This window comes from Rhodnius prolixus, unplaced genomic scaffold (genome assembly GCF_049639745.1).
Source record: "Rhodnius prolixus isolate KJV_2025 unplaced genomic scaffold, Rpr scaffold_1, whole genome shotgun sequence".
NCBI lineage: Eukaryota > Metazoa > Arthropoda > Insecta > Hemiptera > Reduviidae > Rhodnius > Rhodnius prolixus.
This window is the reverse complement of record NW_027411581.1, coordinates 581,842-604,823: the sequence shown is the minus strand read 5'-3', so window position 1 is coordinate 604,823 and position 22,982 is coordinate 581,842. Positions and strand designations below refer to the sequence as shown.

The 22,982-nt window shown below is 31.0% G+C and overlaps 2 protein-coding genes across 2 annotated transcripts in view; both read right to left on the bottom strand.

Moving 5' to 3' along the window:
- Positions 1–189: 189 nt before the first annotated feature.
- Positions 190–6,809, bottom strand: LOC141452025 (high mobility group protein 20A-like). Its single transcript, XM_074123850.1, has 7 exons — positions 6,568–6,809; positions 6,320–6,411; positions 5,233–5,349; positions 4,244–4,368; positions 2,698–2,908; positions 2,398–2,613; positions 190–687 (listed from the first exon to the last, which is right to left on the bottom strand). Exons 1-7 carry the CDS (start codon positions 6,582–6,584, stop codon positions 554–556), a joined length of 912 nt encoding a protein of 303 aa, XP_073979951.1. The 5' UTR covers positions 6,585–6,809; the 3' UTR covers positions 190–553.
- Positions 6,810–7,586: 777 nt separating this feature from the next.
- Positions 7,587–22,982, bottom strand: part of LOC141451949 (uncharacterized) — a 39,264-nt gene continuing 23,868 nt past the window's right edge. Inside the window, exon 11 of the mRNA XM_074123769.1 lies at positions 7,587–7,956. Coding sequence (XP_073979870.1) covers positions 7,864–7,956 — 93 coding nt within the window. The 3' untranslated portion in view covers positions 7,587–7,863. The remainder of the gene's footprint in view (positions 7,957–22,982) is intronic.

Below are 22,982 nucleotides of genomic sequence, written 5' to 3'. Positions count from 1 at the left end.
CCAATTTGTAATTGTCAGTATTTGAGTTCTAACTTACAGAAACACAACCAATTTGTAAAAAAAAAACAAAAAAAAACAGTATTTTGTGCTTCTGGGTTCTAAAAACCTGTACAACCACCAATTTAGCATCTGGCATCAATTGAACATTTTATAGATCAGAAGGGTTATCTGTAAGTATCATTTCAATAATTATACCTCGAAAGTTTTTAATTTTATTAAAATAAGTAATTAATTTTATTTTCTAAAAGCAATACTGACTTGAGGATCACTTAGAAGTGGAACAGCTTTCTGTGTAACCTTACTAGGTGACTACTTCCTTTGTCTCTTCTTATATTTAAAAATACATAAACACACACATATTTTATATATTATATAATCCTATATTACTTATCAGTAATCAATGTAAAATACAATACATTAAGTACATGGAGATTAGTTTGCATTACACCATAAATAATAGCGTTTTAGTGAAATACAAAAGAAATGTAAAAATGAATTATTTCTATTTCTTCTTTGAGCTGGTGATTTTGCGAGGTTTCTTTTTCAGCGTGGGTCAGGCGTGCAAGTCGAGTCGCGCCACGGCACTGCGTACACTGTTCACCACTGCGTTCTGTGGTTCTTCCTTCACCAAGGCCAGCAGTCGCACGATGAAGGAGTCTATGTTCTCCACAGTTGGAGACTCCAAACCTCCAACAAAAGAAATCATTCTCTTACTACAGTTTACGAGTACATTACTTACGTAATACTTTTCCAATTTTGCACATTTTTCCCTTCAACACATTCTTTTAGAATCTCATTAAAAGAAAATTCCTTGCAAAATTATAAATCCACTCGAGGTTAATATTCCAAGTTTAATGAAGACAGTTGCAGCAATTTTCGTGAAAACATACAGCCAACCTATTCCGTTAAGTCCTGCGTTTGTAATTTTGCAGCCATTTTTCGGCTCTCCTAAATCCTCTATAAACCGGGTGAACACTCCATATGACTCTCCTAATCTTCAAAATTTTCTTTAAACTTCAACATTTTTTCTTTGGAGGATTCAAAACATCCAATATAATTACTCTTAATATTGACACTAAAATTGTAGTCAAATCACTGCTATTATCAATACTATTTTCCTAGAAGTTTTAGAAAACACTTCTTTTCAATTTTATTCACGAAGTTTAATTAATTAATTTTTCTGCAACCACAGATAGGAAAAATCAAGATGAGGCAGACGAATAACAGTATAATCAAACGCTTGCTCATTACAAGGTACATGTACCTAACTGACATAAAGGCAAATCAGAAGTAACAGAACAGTGCATATTATTTACACAACACAAAGTGATATTAAATATAAGAAAGCTTTGTAAAAAATAGAAGCCGTACAGTTAAATGCTGACTAAAAACAAACGCGAACACGAATTTCACATAAATTTTTGATTCTTAAAAAAAATCCAACTGATTTCTTTTCGATTTGTTATTTGGAAGAGAAAAAGGTCCACAACAAAAGAAAGCCAAAAGCAATCAATGCAATAGGTAGAAGCCGGTGGTTCGGCCCCAGCAAAAGAAAGTCGAACCCATATTTGTCGATTAAGAGTTCTTTGGGAAGCGAAGAATAAAAAGAAAAACTGCTGAATATGAATATCCTCAAATCTTCTGAACCAACTGGATGAAGAAATTTATTCTTAAGAGGTTCGTGAAAAAAAATATATATATATATATATTTTTTCGTCTAGTCTAAAGGACGTGCCCACAAAGGTGCAGAAAACCCAAGAGAGAATGAAAACTAATTGTTAGAATATTTACCCTATTTTATAGATTTCAAACCAACAACTTCCATCAGTTCACTAATCTATTGAAATTTGGATCTGGATATCATTTAGAATCGAATGAAGTGGTGACAATTGTACATGTATTGTATATTTTGCACATCGTCCATTTTCGCACTTAAGGGGTGTAATATATTAATGGGGGGGGGGAGGATGCTTAGAAATAAAAGTAGACCATGTTGAAAAATAAACGCAAATTTGTATTTAAAAATCTCAATAATATTTTATGTGAGGTCGAGAACTTTTCAACTTGCCCTCCTGGGTAGATTATTTGATAACATCCCATATCCATACAAAGGGATTGGAAACCATCTATTTTAAGTAGTACACAATTTCGAAATTTTGACACAATTACCGCACTTCCGTGCTAAAAAAGTAAAAAAAAAAAGTGTTGATTTTAAGAAAGACACAAGATGAAAATCCTACCATAAAATGAAACTTTTCCGTAAAATCCATTTCTCTGTACTCGGAGAATCTACAAGAATGTATGATTCCGATGAAAATACAATTGATTCGAAAATAAATAAAACTGTAATATAAGTTGTCCTGCGTAGGAGAAAATTAGTAATGTGGTTTTACTTACCAGGTACTTGGATAGAGGAGAACATATTTGAGAACGCCGTTCTCAAGTGCTGTAAATGTTGTTGTAGAGCATTATTGTTGCTGCGTTGTTGTTGAGTCTCAACTGAAAGTTTATCAATAGCGGAATGAAGTCCGGCCAAATAAGTCTGAATTGTGGCATTCTGCTGTTCGTAATCCGTATTACTTTTCCTAAGCTGCCGTAATTCTGCTTCTCTGCCTTTAAAATTAAACATGATACACTTTACCCACAGGAAAATGGCCACAGAAAATTATTTTTAAAAATACAAAGAAAAATAATCACTTTTGTTATGATCAAGAAATTCTTCAGTAAATATTGGAATATCGTAGCCAAGTAGATCATTTTCAGATCCTTGCATAGTTTCCTCGCCATCAATTTTAGGTTTCTTAATAGACTGTTGTTCATGAAATATTCGGTACGCTTCCGTTTGTTTATAGGCGGCTAATTCTTGTAAATACCGTTCACGATCTTGTTCCGCCGCTGTCAAATATTGCTGCAATCAATTGTAAAAACAGATTAACGCTTTAACGGCTAAAGTCCTCAACTGAAAGCAGACATTATTGTACGCTCAGCTACATCTTAAATTATAAATATTTCTTCCATTACGCTTACTTTTTAGGCAACAGTTAGGGCGATTAGAGCCTCTGATGTTTGGGGTTTAATACAGGAATTCAGCGACAACTTTATGAAAGATGTAACTACTCTTTGGAATAGATCCTTCTCATTTCTAAATTTTATGTATATATCTTCACTCAATAGTTATTGTATCTTTACATTTAGAATAATTATGAGGGCGAAGTATTTAGACCATCGGGACCAGTTAAAAGCCACCAGATTGCCTCTATACCGGTTACAAGTTAACCATGCCAAAATATGTTTGCCTCTTTGACGAAAAACCTACGGAAGTTTTTTTTTTCTCATTAAAACTTTAAAGCAAAACTGAAAAATTCTTGCATAAGCACACATAGTTTAATGAGTTCAGCTTTTTTTGGGGAGGAGGATGTTTAGGGGAAAGAGTAAGTTCACACTGCGGAGAATGTAATTTCTTGAAACTTGAAATGCTTGCCGTATTTAATCCTCGTTATTATTCAAGCGAAAGATCCACACAATACCTTACAATTATTTTAAAAGAAAACAGAGCCACCTTTCTTTTCCGAAGTAGCTATTTTTAATATATTATAGCTTAGTATTCTTAGTATTGAACATATGAAAGTGCAAACTTAATAAATATTAATCATTTAAAAACTGGCAATATTTGGCAGATCTCAAGCAGTTCAGATATCTGGTTTTTTAGCAAAATGTCAGACTTCAAGCCAAATGTTTTTTTTATTTGAGAAAAGAGGATTAAGTAACTCTAGAAAAGGATCTCCTTGGATAATCAAGCAGCGCTGATGATTTCTGAATCTTCCACTCGGAACTTTTGAAAAGTCCCAAATTAACGAAATTCTACCAAGAATGTCTTTCTAGATTATCTTCTAGTTTTGGCAAAAGCTTCATAGTTATCATTCCGATGGATGGATAAGCTCGGCGAGTTGCCGGAAACTAAAATGTTAATTAGGGTCCAGTAAAACTAATGATGAGACGTTGCTTGTGCTGTCACTCTCCAGGAAGTTTTGATTCTGATTTAAAGAGATCTCTAAAAATGGGCCTATATAGCGCCTAGAGTGGTTTCGAATAGCATAGTCTGGTTCTTTACAAATTATTGGAGTTCAAGCAATGAGAAAGAAGCGTTACAGAGTGTACGCCTTTCGAAATTAAATAAAATACGGAGAAGATAAACATGATTTTTAAAATTAGAAATAATTAAAAAAAAAGGAAAAAGGAAAACCTGCTTTTGCTCCTGAGGCAGTGCACTCCATTCGGCCGCCAATACCTTTGTTATTTCCGCAAATGGCATGTTAGGATTTTCTGCTCGGAACTGTTCACGCCTGTCATTAAGAAACCTTACATAACCTATAAAATGAAAGGGGAAAAAATAAGCACACAACAAATTTAACTTATACAGCAACAGCTTAAAGTTCATTTCAGTTTTCTGTTAGACAATTTTCCAAGAAAACTGATTTTGGAGTATCCCTAGGAAATCGCCATGATATACTTTCCTCTGAAATGCCATTTCATGGTAATGAACGATTCTACGACGTACACGGAAATCAACACTATTGAATTAAAATTTCCAAGTTTGAAAAAATGCACGAGTTCTAACAACTAATTGAGCAACTGAACTTTATACTAAATTTGCGGCATTTTAAACTTTCTGTAGTCGTTTATGAAGTAATTTCTTTAGAATTTTGCCCATTGGGCGATAAGGGTTCTAATTTTATCAATTAAGTTTGGGAAAATTTTTCATTAAACAGGAAAATAAGTGGTTCGGAAACGAATTTTACGTAGATGAAAGAAATATTACACCTTTTTTAGGACAAAACTTTTGACGAGATAAATCGAAACTTGGGGCTTTCCTAGTAAACAGATGAATGCTTTTGGAAGCGGACAGAGCTAAAGAGGAATTGAGAGGTCGTGCATAGTTGGAGATAATCGAAGCCAGCGACAGTCTGCATGAGGCAAATAAGTTTATCTTTTCTCTATCAGATTTGGTCCAAGTATTGTCGGCCTTACGTACATCGGAAGATTTTGTCTATCTATTACAACTGCTTTTATTATAAATTTAAAAGAGAACTTGCAAGTTTAAAATAGATGAGGAAAATAGATAGTAAATAGATAAATAGAAAATCACTAAAAAATTATTGACAGACCAAACGTTAGTACCAGATTCAGTGATGCATTTTTCTTTCTATGATGAATAAATTGGTATTCACCCACCTGTCAGCGGTTGTCTGGGCGCAGTCATGTCCTTTAGAGCTTTCTTACGCCTTTTACCTTTAGGCCAGCCCTTCTTTGGTGAACCATTGTCGGATTTCTCTGCGGGAGAGGACGTAGCTGCAATTGCAAAAATTAAAAGTTACGTATTAACAACTTGTTGCACTTGTACAGGTTTGGCTTAGAACTCTGCTTTTAAGTGAGAGAAGTTAGTTTTAAATCAAGAAATATTCACTTACTACATTCGATAAGTAAAGAAAAACATTTCTCTTATTATTATTACAAATTCGGACGTTCTCAAATTACCTTATCGGGATATATTGGTGAAATGATATTTTTGTAGCTAATATATCATTACTTCTTTCATTTTAAATAAATATCTCCAAGATTAAAAACTTAAACATAAAGGGAGAAGAAATTAAGCAACCCGAAATCCTTTTTCCAATTACAAGAGCAAAATCCTTATTCACTTGGTCTTATAAAATTCATTGATGAGTTTATGAAAGAAGGCAATTACACATTACCTTCAGAAAAGTTCAACATTTTATGTACCCAAAACAAGCTTCTTTTCTTTCAGTTTAAATACTTACCTTGAATGGCTAAAATTCCCGTTTTCAGGCCTTTTATAACACTAATGGTAACCTACACTCGACAGGTGGTTGATTCTAACTAAAGGTGTCGAAGATACTGGATATCTTGAGGAAAGATGCTTAGATAAAGGTTATTGGAAGATGAGAATGTGGAACTTCCGTGCATTGTACGGCAATGCAAATTTGGAGCGTACGTAAACAAGCTCGTCTAAGATGGAAACGTTAATTGTAAGCTCGCGACTCTGAAAATAGAAAAAAGAAATGGCCGTGTTTGCGATGACTGGAGAATATAGAAGCCAAGTTAAATTTGAAATGAGCGGTTTACCGCATGAAAAACTTTTGGTTCTACTTTTCCTAATAAACAATGAAAGAGGAAGCTGTAACGTCTGTACAACATGTGAGGTAGACTAATATGACAATGTTGATCATTTAAACATTACGAGTACGATTTAGCAATTTTAACGTTCTACTTTTAAAGTAAAAAGAAGTAAATTGTGTACCTGGTGTATCTACTCCTGATGGGACAGTAATGGTCTCTGCAGCATTTTGAACAGGAGCTAAAGGATTACTATCCGTTGATGGTTCCATTTCACTTGAACATTTACGAAAATTTAGTAACTAACAACTCATACACTACTGGCATGCAGTACTTATTGAAAAGATAGTAGCTTTCATTTGTTACTAGCGTTAGAAAAAATAATACATAGTACAATTGTTTAGCATTTATTAGTTAATGTACTGTACATACCAATGAATATAACACATAAATGTTGCCTAAACCATAGAAGTAAGTGTGCTGTTTCTTTTAAAATAAAATATATACACCCCCAGTAATTGACAACAACCGGTATATAAAACCGTAATAACAATGTAGCCTTAAAAGTGTATAACCTTACGAATACAAGCAGCGTTTGTATGGTGGCTATTAGCTGTATGATAAAATTGTCAATGCCAAAACCCAAAACAAAACAAAAAGGAAGCATAGTAGCCAACCATATCTAACAAAACTAAGCAGCCTGCCTTTTTTCATACCTGCAAGTGTGTTCCCCTCTTACAACGCCCACAATTTCAATGATAATTGGAGAAATTTGGTTCTTAAATAAATAATTAAAATAATCTCACTCTAAATTTTTCAAAAATATTCCTTACAATTTCCCATTCAATACTCTGGAAAAAGTCCTTAGTTGATTAGATTTTCATCTTTTTGACAATTTCTCAAAACTAGCTCCCCACCATTTTCTTTAAGCTTCGTTCGCAGACACATAATCGCAGATCTATCTAGTTTTATTATAATAATATCTCTCGAAAAATCAATTTTTGTGCATTTCATCTGAAGAGGTTGGCTAGACTTCCTTCAGAGTTTTTAGGTTATACATCACGAAATTCAGAGTTCTAAGTAATACAATTATTCTGGTATCCAATCTATTATTACGCTGAATTAGTCATTATAATTATTTTTAGAAGAAACAGCTTAACATTGAGCTTTATTATTTAGCAGTTAAGAAATCTTTTGAAAAAGCTGAGGTTTAAAATGTCCACATCTGTTGATTCCTATTTGAAGTATGTAGTATACATATATATCAGAGAAGCTAACGACCAGTGATTTAACTTTTTTAATCTTTGTTCTATAAAAATATACTACTTAATGCTCATGGCATCTTCATTAAATAACTTAACTACGATAATAACCAATAGGAAAAAAGGAAAAGGTTTCAAAAAAGGATGGTCCAGAGTAAATTAGTTCACTAAAATGAAAGAGTTTGCCAATCTCTTGTAAGAAATATAAATTGCATTTCTTGATATTTTATTTATATATATTTCTGTAAAAATGTACTTTTATATTTTACAAATCTCGGTAAATATAAATTTCTAAAAACTGCTTTTTTGATAATTAGGCAATCACAAAAAAAATATTTCTGGTAAAAACTAGGATGTTGAAATGATGGGCCAACTTTCTGCTACTTTTACAGAAACTGGACGTAAGAACTACTTATTAAAACGGTAAAGATCAATTTATTTGTGACTTGGCTTCAGTTCTACTTTTCTAAATGGCTTCCGGTGGTGATGGAGCTGGCCAAGATTTGGTGTAAAAGTCCAGCTTCTTATATAATGGGTGCTCCTCGTCCAAGCGGTTTCCCTGGAATTCAATATATGTGCATTATTTAGTGAAATTTTGCAAAACTTAGACAGAGTTTTTTTAAAAAGACAAACAGTAAAGTGTATAACTTTTATACGACTCTCTCTTACTATAAACCCCGCAGTTTCAACTTTTTTTTTCCAAACATGTACTTATTACAAAAAGTTAGTGGGAACTAGAAATATTTATTGAAATTTTGAATAAGTCTGGCATCCTAACTTTCACTTAAGAGAAGAGCCAAGAAGGGCCAATATTGGGTTGTCATTCTTGATTGGAAAACACTTATTCTATATAACCAGCTTTAGATTGCGCTAATGAATAGTAGACATGCCTCAGAGGCGTAGGAAAAGAAGTAACTATGTTATAAGAAAGAACTATCAATGAAACATTGCTTTTTATATCAGTTATAGAGAAAACTATTCTCTACAATTCGGAAAAGAATTAATTTAAATCGGAACAATACGAAGAGAGATCCTCCTTGCCATGACGAGGAGGATTTCAAACACATAATAATGATACGAGTATGTCCACGTTATATAGTAGAAAGGAAACAAATGTTTGACGACTAATACAGATATTTAGATGCACCTTTCCGCTACGAAGACATAATATTCTCCTCTTCAATCTGTAGCAGAGATAGCAAAGAAATATAAGTACATTTAAAAGTTATAGCCGATTAGAATGAATGGAAGAAAATGATTACAGAAGGATTACATGATTTTAATTTCGGTTAAGCTATAAGGATGGCAGGAATATAGAGTACTGATCCATCCATTAGCTATAAGGTTTATGTAAATAGTTGTATTAAAACTGTCCGGTAGGACAGTTGTATAAGGGTTGATCATCAAAAACTGCACGAAAAAGCGTAACGTTGGAAAACTCCCAACTTTGACAATTTTTTTCTCTTTTTCTATAAAAGATAAAATTCCCAAATTTTCTTTAAAATTTAGGGCAAATCCTCCTTTACAACTGTAATTTTTTTGCAACAACAAAGATATAATAGATTTCGAGAAAAAAGTTGCTGAAAATGAGCAAAAACGGCATTTTCAAAAATGGTTGTTGTTCTTCTTCTTGTTGTTGTTCTTGTTGTTGTTGTTCTTCTTCTTCTTCTTCTTGTTGTTGTTACCTTTTTTGTAAACTGCGTAGCGCCTAAACGCGCAAACCGATTTTCATGAATGAGGTGTCATTCAATTCGGAATTTTATGTAGATGTGCCTTTTGGGGGTCTCGACGCTGTACACCGAACTAGAGAGGAGTTAGCCCCCTTTATGTAAGGCCCCCTTCAAAATTATTATTACTAATTACTCTGTAAATCTTAGCCCGATTTTAATAAAATTTGGTAGGATGATAGAGTTAGGGCTCCCCTACGTAACATTAAAGCGGCGATCTGCTCTTACACTAGTTAAGGGAAAGTATAGCAATCGTTTCAAATTATCAACGCGTGAACCGATTTTCATGAATGAAGTGTCATATTATTAAAAATTTTATGTAGATTTGCATTTTAGAGGTCTCGACGCTGTGCATATTTGGGAGGGGAGTTCGCCCAATGTATGTAAGGCCCCCTCCAATATTATTATTACTGATAACTCTGTAAATCTTAGCTCGAATTGATAAAATTTGGGAGGATGAAAGGGTTAGGGCTACCTTGCATAACAGTAAAGCGATGGTCTGCTCTTACTTTATTATATTATATATGCGTTGTAGTTTTATTTTTTATATGTGACTAAACTAACTGACGGACTAAGTCCGCCAAGCCGGTCCCAAGCCCAGGTGAGAAAGGATGAGGGGTCCGTCGGAGTTACTTATGTTTCAGGATCTAAAGGCTAACTATACGCAGAGCCAGGAGAGGGAAAATGTATTCATAAATGTTTATGCTGTGTAAATATGTTATTGTTTGCAACCCTCTATAAAACTATAAATAAATCTATCCAAAAGGTACAAAAATCTCCTTAACAAAAACTTACAGTTTAAAATGTTAAGTACAAGGGTTGATTAAACGCCAAAATGCACACAAATTAGCAAGTGTCCAACATTTCATTCATACTTCATTAATATTTAAGTAATTTTACTGCATTAACATTTTATTAAATATTTTAGAATTTATTAGATGTTGTAGACAAACGTTGTCTCCAAATAGAGATAAAATATAAACAAAATCTATCGAGTAGTTTACGAGATATTTGAAGTTAGAGATTTCACTGTTTCAAACGAAACCAAATTTTAACTATAAATATCTCGTTTCCTACTCGACTGCTTTTTACGAAATTTTATATAATTATAGACAAAAGTAGTCTCCATATAGAAGTAAAATATAAACAAAATCTACCGAGTAGTTTACGAGATATTTGAAGTTAAAAATTTCACTGTATCTAACAAAACCAATGTTCAACTCTAAATATCTCGTTTCCTATTCGTCAGATTTTTACGAAATTTTATATAATTATAGACAAAAGTAGTCTCCATAAAGAGGTAAAATATAATCAAAATCAAACAAGTATTTTACGAGATATTTGAAGTTAAACATTTCACTGTTTCAAACGAATCCAAAGTTTAACTCTAAATATCTCGTTTCGTAACAGACAGATTTTTACGAAATTTTATACAATTATAGAAAAAAGTAGTCTCCATATGGAGGTATAATATAAACAAAATCTATCGAGTAGTTTACGAGATATTTGAAGTTAAAAATTTCACAGTTTCAAACGAAACCAAAGTTTAACTCTAAATATCTCGTTTCCTACTCGAATGATTTTTACGAAATTTTATACAATTATAGACAATAGCGTTCTCAATTTAAAGCTAAAATATAAACAAACTCTATCGTTTAGTTTACGAGATATTTGAAGTTAAAAATTTCACTGTTTCTAACGAAACCAATGTTCAACTCTAAATATCTCGTTTCTACTCGAATGATTTTTACGAAACTTTATACAATTATAGACAATAGCGTTCTCCATATAAATGTAAAATATAAACAAAATCTATCGTGTAGTTTTCGAGATATTGGAAGTTAAAGATTTCACTGTTTCAAACGAAACCAATGTTCAACTCTAAATATCTCGTTACTTACTCAACAGATTTTTACGAAATTTTATACAATTATAGGCAAACGTAGTATCCATATAGAGGTAAAATATAAACAAAATCTATCGAGTAGTTTACGAGATATTTGAAGTTAAAGATTTCACTGTTTCAAACGAAACCAATGTTCAACTCTAAATATCTGGTTTCGACTCAAATGATTTTTACGAAATTTTATACAATTATAGACAAACGTAGTATCCATATAGAGGTATAATATAAACAAAATCTATCGAGTAGTTTACGAGATATTTGAAGTTAAAAATTTCACTGTTTCTAACGAAACCAATGTTCAACTCTAAATATCTCGTTTCTACTCGAATGATTTTTACGAAACTTTATACAATTATAGACAATAGCGTTCTCCATATAAATGTAAAATATAAACAAAATCTATCGTGTAGTTTATGAGATATTGGAAGTTAAAGATTTCACTGTTTCAAACGAAACCAATGTTCAACTCTAAATATCTCGTTACTTACTCAACAGATTTTTACGAAATTTTATACAATTATAGACAATAGCGTTCTCCATATAGAGGTAAAATATAAACAAAATCTATCGAGTAGTTTACGAGATATTTGAAGTTAAAAATTTCACTATTTCAAACGAAACCAAAGTTTAACTCTAAATATCTCGTTTCCTACTCGAATGATTTTTACGAAACTTTATACAATTATAGACAATAGCGTTCTCAATTTAAAGCTAAAATATAAACAAACTCTATCGTTTAGTTTACGAGATATTTGAAGTTAATGATTTCACTATTTCAAACGAAACCTATGTTCAACTCTAAATATCTCGTTACTTACTCGACAGATTTTTACGAAATTTTATAAAATTATAGACAATAGTAGTCTCCATATAGAGGAAAAATATAAACAAAATCTACCAAGTAGTTTACGAGATATTGGAAGTTAAAGATTTCACTGTTTCAAACGAAACCAATGTTCAACTCTAAATATCTCGTTACTTACTCAACAGATTTTTACGAAATTTTATACAATTATAGGCAAACGTAGTATCCATATAGAGGTAAAATATAAACAATATCTATCGTGTAGTTTACGAGATATTTGAAGTTAAAGATTTCACTGTTTCAAACGAAACCAATGTTCAACTCTAAATATCTCGTTTCCTACCCGACAGATTTTTACGAAATTTTATACAATTATAGACAATAGCGTTCTCCATGTAATGCTAAAATATAAACAAAATCTATCGTGTAGTGTACGAGATATTTGAACTTAAATGTTTCACTGTTCCATACGAAACCAAAGTTTAACTCTAAATATCTCGTTTCCTACGCGACAGATTTTTACGAAATTTTATACAATTATAGACAAAAGTAGTCTCCAAATAGAGGTAAAATATAAACAAAATCTATCGAGTAGTTTACGAGATATTTGAAGTTAAAGATTTCACTGTTTCAAACGAAACCAATGTTCAACTCTAAATATCTGGTTTCGACTCAAATGATTTTTACGAAATTTTATACAATTATAGACAAACGTAGTATCCATATAGAGGTATAATATAAACAAAATCTATCGAGTAGTTTACGAGATATTTGAAGTTAAAAATTTCACTGTTTCTAACGAAACCAATGTTCAACTCTAAATATCTCGTTTCTACTCGAATGATTTTTACGAAACTTTATACAATTATAGACAATAGCGTTATCCATATAAATGTAAAATATAAACAAAATCTATCGTGTAGTTTATGAGATATTGGAAGTTAAAGATTTCACTGTTTCAAACGAAACCAATGTTCAACTCTAAATATCTCGTTACTTACTCAACAGATTTTTACGAAATTTTATACAATTATAGACAATAGCGTTCTCCATATAGAGGTAAAATATAAACAAAATCTATCGAGTAGTTTACGAGATATTTGAAGTTAAAAATTTCACTATTTCAAACGAAACCAAAGTTTAACTCTAAATATCTCGTTTCCTACTCGAATGATTTTTACGAAACTTTATACAATTATAGACAATAGCGTTCTCAATTTAAAGCTAAAATATAAACAAACTCTATCGTTTAGTTTACGAGATATTTGAAGTTAATGATTTCACTATTTCAAACGAAACCTATGTTCAACTCTAAATATCTCGTTACTTACTCGACAGATTTTTACGAAATTTTATAAAATTATAGACAATAGTAGTCTCCATATAGAGGAAAAATATAAACAAAATCTACCAAGTAGTTTACGAGATATTTGAAGTTAAAGATTTCACTGTTTCAAACGAAACCAATGTTCAACTCTAAATATCTCGTTACTTACTCGACAGATTTTTACGAAATTTTATACAATTATAGACAATAGCGTTCTCCATGTAAAGCTAAAATATAAACAAAATCTATCGAGTAGTTTACGAGATATTTAAGTTAAAAATCTCTATTTCAAACGAAACCAAAGCTTAACTCTAAATATCTCGTTTCCTACTCGAATGATTTTTACGAAATTTTATACAATTATAGACAATAGCGTTCTCCATATAAAGGTGAAATATAAACAAAATCTATCGTGTGGTTTATGAGATATTAGAAGTTAAAGATTTCACTGTTTCAAACGAAACCAAAGTTTAACTCTAAATATCTCGTTTCCTACTCGAATGATTTTTACGAAATTTTATACAATTATAGACAATAGCGTTCTCAATTTAAAGCTAAAATATAAACAAACTCTATCGTTTAGTTTACGAGATATTTGAAGTTAATGATTTCACTATTTCAAACGAAACCTATGTTCAACTCTAAATATCTCGTTACTTACTCGACAGATTTTTACGAAATTTTATAAAATTATAGACAAAGGTAGTCTCCATATAGAGGTAAGATATAAACAAAATCTATCGAGTAGTTTACGAGATATTTAAGTTAAAAATCTCTATTTCAAACGAAACCAAAGCTTAACTCTAAATATCTCGTTTCCTACTCGAATGATTTTTACGAAATTTTATACAATTATAGACAATAGCGTTCTCCATATAGAGGTAAAATATAAACAAAATCTATCAAGTAGTTTACGAGATATTTGAAGTTAAAGATTTCACTGTTTCAAACGAAACAAAAGTTTAACTTTAAATATCTTGTTTCCTACCCGACAGATTATTGCGAAATTTTATATAATTATCGACAATAGTAGTCTCCATATAGAGGAAAAATATAAACAAAATCTACCAAGTAGTTTACGAGACATTTGAAGTTAAAGATTTCACTGTTTCAAACGAAACCAATGTTCAACTCTAAATATCTCGTTACTTACTCGACAGATTTTTACGAAATTTTATACAATTATAGACAATAGCGTTCTCCATGTAAAGCTAAAATATAAACAAAATTTATCGAGTAGTTTACGAGATATTTAAGTTAAAAATCTCTATTTTAAACGAAACTAAAGCTTAACTCTAAATATCTCGTTTCCTACTCGAATGATTTTTACGAAATTTTATACAATTATAGACAATAGCGTTCTCCATGTAATGGTAAAATATAAACAATTTCTATCGTGTAGTTTACGATTTATTTGAACTTAAATATTTCACTGTTCCTTACGAAACCAAAGTTTAACTTTAAATATCTCGTTTCCTACTCGACAGATTTTTACGAAACATTATACAATTATAGACAATAGCGTTCTCCATATAAAGGTGAAATATAAACAAAATCTATCGTGTGGTTTATGAGATATTAGAAGTTAAAGATTTCACTGTTTCAAACGAAACCAAAGTTTAACTCTAAATATCTCGTTTCCTACTCGAATGATTTTTACGAAATTTTATACAATTATAGACAATAGCGTTCTCAATTTAAAGCTAAAATATAAACAAACTCTATCGTTTAGTTTACGAGATATTTGAAGTTAAAAATTTCACTGTTTCTAACGAAACCAATGTTCAACTCTAAAAATCTCGTTTCTACTCGAATGATTTTTACGAAACTTTATACAATTATAGACAATAGCGTTCTCCATATAAATGTAAAATATAAACAAAATCTATCGTGTAGTTTATGAGATATTGGAAGTTAAAGATTTCACTGTTTCAAACGAAACCAATGTTCAACTCTAAATATCTCGTTACTTACTCAACAGATTTTTACGAAATTTTATACACTTATAGACAATAGCGTTCTCCAAATAGAGGTAAAATATAAACAAAATCTATCGAGTAGTTTACGAGATATTTGAAGTTAGAGATTTCACTATTTCAAACGAAACCAAAGTTTAACTCTAAATATCTTGTTTCCTACTCGATAGATTTTCAAAACGCCAAAAGTTAGTTTAATGAACCCTTATACTTATCATTTGAAACTGTTAAAAAGATTTTTGTACTTTTTAGATAGATTTTCCTTTTTGTCTATTTTGCAACGTTACATATCTGCTTTACAGATTTTTTTTTAAATGTGGAATAAGCAATTCTATGATTATAACCTGATAAGGTGTTAAGTCGGAACCGTAACTAATACTGGAGTGATCTTTTTAAAGAATGATTACAGTTGTGGTGCCCAAACCTTCCTAAATAACAAATTTGAATAAAATAGGAAGGTATTAGTAAGTAAATAGCAAAATTAAACTGCGATTTCAGTACTTCCTTTTAAGAGGAGTTAGAAAAGTAAAGTGCGATTACAGTACTTCTCCCTAAAAGGCAAAGAGGCAATGATCTTGAATCGAAAGACAATTTATTGATGTAAATCGGTTCACTCATTGATAATTTTAACGATTGCAGTACATCTTCTTAGTAGGAGTAAGAGCATGATGGCACTTTGCAGCCACGTAGATGAGCTTTAACCGTTTCTTCGTGCTGAATTTTATCAAAAACGGACTTAGGGTCATAGAAATATTGGTAATAATAGTTTTAGAAAGGGCCTTATTTGGGTGAGGCGAACTCATCTCCTTATTAGGCACAGCGTCGAGATTTCTAAAGTGCAAATCTGTACAAAATTTCGATTCGAATGACACTTCATTCATGAAAATCGGTTCACGCGTCGATAATTTGAAACGATTGCTATACATCCGCTTAACAAGTGTAAGAGCTGGTCGCTGCTTTAATGTTACGTAGGGGAGCCCTATCCCTATGATCCTTCCAAATTTTATCAATATCGGGCCAAGATTTACTGAGTAATTAGTAATAATAATTTTGGATGGCGCCTTACATAAAAAGGGCTAACTCCTGTAAATCGGTTTAAGCGTTTAGGCGCTACGTTGTTTACAAAAAAGGTTTCAACAAGGAGAATAGCAAGAATATTTTTTGAAAAAACCGTTTTTGCTCACTTTCGGTAACTTTTTTCTCGAAATCTATTAGATCTGGGTGTTTGCAAAAAAAAAATACAGTTATAAAGGAGGGTTTGTCCTATGTTTTAAAGAAAATTTGGGAATTTTATCTTTCATAGAAAAAGAGAAAAAAATTGTCAAAGTTGAGTGTTTTTCAACGTTACGCTTTTTCGTGCACTTTTTGACGATCAGCCCTTATACAACTCTCCTACCGGACAGTTTTAATCTCAATGTTCTAGTGATAATATTCAATGAGATACAAAAGGTTTAATTTTGTGGCTTTGCAACTCTTTCAAATTTAAAACCTTCATATCTCGTTTCGTATTGTTCGGATTCTAATTAATTGCTATTTATATCAGCTGTAGAGCTAAGTTTTCTCCGCAATTCGGTAAAGATTTCATTAGAATCCGAATATTACTAAGAGAGATCTCCTTAACAAAAACTTACAGTTTAAAATGTTAAGTATAAGGGTTGATTAAACGCCAAAAGGTACACAAATCAGCGAGTACCCAACATTTCATTAATCCTTCATTAATATTTAAGTAATTCTACTGCATTAATTTTCATTAATAAGTTATTTTTTAGAATTTATTAGATGTCACAGACCCTATGCTGGCCACTTCATTCATAATATTTTTTTGTTATAATTATGATAAATCACATATACGTAAATGCATGTTAAAGTATAAAAAAACAAAGATAGAGTAGGCTACTGTCTTGAATTCGTCTTACCGAAATATTCGTGAGTACAAATAACAGACAGTTATAACAAGTAGATTATTCAACAATATTTACTCACTTCTCAATTGTAATTTTAATTTAGTCCCCCTAATTTTACTTATAGTAAAATACTGGAATAATTAGCTGTCCTAAAAATATGCATATCTTATTTATTTTATATTACATATATACAACATTGTGGGATGAATACCTAGATGGAGAATGTAATTGAAGAAAACTATATTATTTGCGATAAAGCCAGATAATTATTACCTATTATTATAAACGTTTGACTACTTCATAAAATAACAATTACTTTAATCAAAGAATGAACTTAAACCGACGATTTTTATTTAAAAATAAAAATAAATAAATGAAATAAACAAAATCATTGGTGTATGTTGGTGTGTTTTTTTTTAAAAAAGGTTTTGAATTTTTTAGCCTCATATTTTTTTATATATTTTATAATGTTTTTCTTTTTAACCTGTAATTAATAGTTTGATTATTATAGATAAATAGATATTACAGTCAAGCTACAGTGCTACTTGAACATATATTTTGTAGACGAAAATGGCCAGCATAAGGGTCTGTGACATCTAATAAATTCTAAAAAATAACTTATTAATGAAAATTAATGCAGTAGAATTACTTAAATATTAATGAAGGATTAATGAAATGTTGGGTACTCGCTGATTTGTGTACCTTTTGGCGTTTAATCAACCCTTATACTTAACATTTTAAACTGTAAGTTTTTGTTAAGGAGATTTTTGTACCTTTTTGATAGATTTACCTTTTTGTCTATTTGGAATGTTACATATCTGCTTTACAGATTTTTTTAAAATTTGGAATAAGCAATTCTATCATTATAACCTGATAAGGTGTTAAGTCGGAACCATAACTACCAATGGAAAGATCTTTTTAAAGATTGATTATAGTTGCGGTCCCCCAAACCATCCTCAATAACATTTTTTTTAAAAAAGCGTTTGGAATAATATAGGAAGGTATTTGTACGTAAATAGCAAAATTAAACTACGATTTCAGTACTTCCTTTCAAGAGGAGTAAGAAAAATAAATTGCGATTGCAGTACTTCTCCCTAAAAGGCAAAGAGGCAAAGATTTTTTAATCGACAATTCATTGATTTAAATCGGTTCACTCATTGATAATTTAAACGATTGCAGTACTTCCTCTTAGTAGGTGCAAGAGCATGATAGCACTTCACAGCAACGTAGAGGAGCTTTAACCACTTATTCGAGCTGTATTTTATCAAAATCGGACTAAGCGTTATAGAAATATTGGTAATAATAGTTTTAGAAAGGGCCTTATTTGGGTGGGGCAATCTCCCCTCCTTATGAGGCATAGCGTCGAGACTTTTAAAGGGTAAATTTGTACAAAATGTCGATTCGAATGACACTTCATTCATGAAAATCGGTTCACATGTCGATAATTTGAAACGATTGCTATACTTCCCCTTAATAAGTGTAAGAGCAGATCGTCGCTTTATAGTTACGTAGGGGAGCCATAACCCTATCATCCTACCAAATTTTATCAAAATCGGGCCAAGATTTACAGAGTAATTAGTAATAATCATTTTGGAGGGGGCCTTACATAAAGGGGGCTAACTCCTCTCCCATTCGATGTACAGCATCGAGACCCCCAAAAGGCACATCTACTACAACAACAACAACAACAACAACAACAACAACAACAACAACAACAAGACCAATTTTTGAAAATGCCGTTTTTCCTCATTTTCAGCAACTTTTTTCTCCAAATCTATTAGATCTATGTTGCAAAAAATTACAGTCATAAAGGAAGATTTGCCCTATATTATCTCTTTAACAAAAACTTACAGTTTAAAAAGTTAAGTATAAGGGTTGATTAAACGCCAAAAGGTACACAAATCAGAAAGTACCCAACATTTCATTAATACTTCATTGATATTATTTTAAGTAATTTTACTACATTAATTTTCATTAATATTTTTTAGAATTTATTAGATGTTTCACAGACCCTTATGCTGGCCATTTCAATCTACAAAGTATTTGTTCTAGTAGAACACCATTTAACTTAGATTGACTGTAATATCTAATCAACAAACTATTAATCACATGTTAAAAAGAAAAACTTTATTAAAAAACAAAAAAAAAATATGAGGCTGAAAAATTCAAAAACTTTTTTAAAAAAAATGCTTACACCAACATTCATCAATGATTTCATTTATTTATTTTTATTTTTAAATTCGATTAAAGTAATTGTTACTTTATGTAGTAGTCAAAAGTTTATAATAATAGGTAATAATTAATCTGGCTTTATCGCAAATAATATAGTTTTCTTCAATTACATTCTCAATCTAGGTATTCTTCCCACAGTATTATATATTTGGAATATAAGATAAATAAGATATGCATATTTTTATGACAGCTAACATAATTATTCCAGTATTTTACTATAAGTAAAATTAGAGGGACTACATTAAATTACAATTGAGAAATGAATAATTATTGTTGAATAATTTACTTGATATTACCTACGCATTATTTGTGCTCACAAATACTTCGGAAAGACGAATTCTAGACTGAAATATTGTTTTAAATCCGTGATTCAAATTTAAATAGTAGCCGACTCTACCTTAGTCTTTTTCTACTTTAACGTGCATGTACATACTCGTACATATCTCCTTAACAAAAACTTACAGTTTAAAAAGTTAAGTATAAGGGTTGATTAAACGCCAAAAGGTACACAAATCAGCAAGTACCCAACATTTCATTCAAGCTTAGTTGATATAATTTAAGTAATTTTGCTGCATTAACTTTTCCTTCACATTTTTTAGAATTTATTAGATGTCACAGACCCTTATGCTGGCCAGTTCGTTCATAATATTATTTGGTTATAATTATGATAAAATGTATATTATATCTTCGTTTTTAAATAGGTACTTTATTTTAACTCTATTCCAAATTATTCTTCTGATTTATCTTTAATATGCCCTTTATTCTGAAGTTGTCACATCTTATTCATGCATGTTAAAGTAGAAAAAGACAAAGTTAGAGTCGGCTACTGTTTAAATTTGAATCACGGAGGATTTAAAACAATATTTCAGACTTGAATTCGTCTTACCGAAATATTCGTGAGCACAAATAACACACAGTTAATAACAAGTAGATTATTCAACAACAATTATTCATTTCTCAATTGTAATTTAATTTTACTTACAGTAAAATACTGGAATAATTAGCTGTCCTAAAAATATGCATATCTTATTTATTTTATATTACATATATACAACATTGTGGGAAGAACACCTAGATTGAGAATGTAATTGAAGAAAACTATATTTTTTGCGATAAAGCCAGATAATTATTACCTATTGTAATAAACGTTTGGCTACTACATAAAATAACAATTACTTTAATCGAAGAATAAACTTAAACAGACGATTTTTATTAAAAATAAAATAATCGAAATCATTGATGTATGTTGGTGTAAGCATTTTTTTAAAAAAGTTTTTAAATTTTGTAGCCTCGTAATTTTTTTTATTTTTTATAACGTTTTCTTTTTAACCTGTAATTAATAGTTTGATTATTATAGATTAATAGATATTAAAGTCAATCTACAGTGCTACTTGAACAAATATTTTGTAGATGAAAATGGCCAGCATAAGGGTCTGTGACATCTAATAAATTCTAAAAAATGTGAAGGAAAAGTTAATGCAGCAAAATTACTTAAATTATATCAACTAAGCTTGAATGAAATGTTGGGTACTTGCTGATTTGTGTACCTTTTGGCGTTTAATCAACCCTTATACTTAACTTTTTAAACTGTAAGTTTTTGTTAAGGAGATTTTTGTACCTTTTGGATAGATTTTCATTTTTGTCTATTTTGCTAAGTTACATATCTGCTTTACTGTTTTTTTTAAATTTGGAATAAGCAATTCTATCATTATAACCTGATAAGGTGTTAAGTAGGAACCGTAACTACCACTGGAGAGATCTTTTTAAAGAATGATTATAGTTGCGGTCCCCAAACCATCCTCAATAACAATTTTTTTAAAAAAGCGTTTGGAATAATATAGGAAGGTATTTGTACGTAAATAGCAAATTTAAACTGCGATTTCAGACCTTCCTTTTAAGAGAAGTAAGAAAAATAAACGGGCGATTACAGTACTTCTCCATAAAAGGCAAAGAGGCAAAGATTTTTAATCGAACGACAATTCATTAATGTAAATAGGTTCACCCATTGATAATTTTAACGATTGCAGTACTTCCTCTTAGTAGGTGTAAGAGCATGATGGCACTTCACAGCCATATAGAGGAGCTTTAATCACTTCTTCGTGCTAAATTTTATCAAAATCGGACAAAGCGTTATAGAAATATTGGTAATAATAGTTTTAGAAACGGCCTTACTTGGGTGGGGCAAACTCCCCTCCATATGAGGCATAGCGACGAGACTTTTAAAGTGCAAATCTATACAAAATTTCGATTCGAATGACACTTCATTCATGAAAATCAGTTCACTTGTCGATAATTTGAAACGATTGCTATACTTCCCCTTAATAAGTGTAAGAGCAGATCGCCGCTTTAATGTTACGTAGGGGAGCCTTAACTCTATCATCCTACCAAATTTTATCAAAATCGGGCTATGATTTACAGAGTAATTAGTAATAATAATTTTGAAGGGGGCCTTACATAAAGGAGGCTAACTCCTCTCTAATTCGGTGTACAGCGTCGAGACCCCCAAAAGGCACATCTACATAAAATTCCGAATCGAATGTCACCTCATTCATGAAAATCGGTTCTCGCGTTTAGGCGCTACGTAGTTTACAAAAAAGGTAACAACAACAACAACAACAACAACAACAACAACAACAACAACAAGAAGAAGAAGAAGAAGAAGAACAACAACAATTTCTGAAAATGCCGTTTTTGCTCATTTTCGGCAACTTTTTTTCTCAAAATCTATTAGTTCTGGGGGGTTGCAAAAAAATTACAGTTATAAAGGAGGGTTTGCCCTTTATTTTAAAGAAAATTTGGGAATTTTATCTTTTATAGAAAAAGAGAAAAAAATTGTCAAAGTTGGGTGTTTTTCAACGTTACGCTTTTTCGTGCAGTTTTTGACGATCAACCCTTATACAACTGTCCTACCGGACAGTTTTAACATGTGACTACTCAGAATAAAGAGCATAATAAAGATAAATCAGAAGAATAATTTGGAATAAAGCTGAAATAAAGTACCTATTTAATTATGAAGATATAATATACATTTTATCATAATTATAACAAAAAAATAAAATATTATGAATGAACAAAGGGAAGGGATTAGCTATGCGGTTAGCGTATTGGATTCCCACGTGGAGGTTCCGGGTTCGAATCCAGCTGCAGACCCTTAGATTTTCTCTTTCTAAGAGCTTCTTACAGCTCACTGTCCGGGTGATGGACAGTGTTGTCTGTAACGAGAGAACACTGTCCGGAGGCCGGCAGTGCACTGAAAAAAGCTCCGGGCGCCAATGACCTTAGATGTTGAAGCGACTTAAATCATAAAAAAAAGAAAAAGAAAATGAATGAACTGGCCAGCATAAGGGTCTGTGAAACATCTAATAAATTCAAAAAAATATTAATGAAAATTAATGTAGTAAAATTACTTAAAATAATATCAATGAAGTATTAATGAAATGTTGGGTACTTTCTGATTTGTGTACCTTTTGGCGTTTAATCAACCCTTATACTTAACTTTTTAAACTGTAAGTTTTTGTTAAAGAGATTTTTGTACCTTTTAGATAGATTTTCCTTTTGTATGTTTTGCAAAGTTACATAACTGCTTTGCAGATTTTTTTAAAATTGGGAATAATAAATTTTAATTTTATCATTATAATCTGAAAAGGTGTTAAGTCGGAGTTACTACCACTGGTGAGATCTTTTTAAAGAATGATTATAGTTGCGGTC

Excerpts from the sequence above, each read along its gene's own strand:
- LOC141452025 (XM_074123850.1), bottom strand. Across the intron at positions 2,909-4,243 it reads TGCCTCAGGAGCAAAAGCAG|CAATATTTGACAGCGGCGGA; the intron begins GTTTTCCTTTTT and ends AATTGATTGCAG. Across the intron at positions 2,614-2,697 it reads ATTTCTTGATCATAACAAAA|GCAGAGAAGCAGAATTACGG; the intron begins GTGATTATTTTT and ends TTAATTTTAAAG.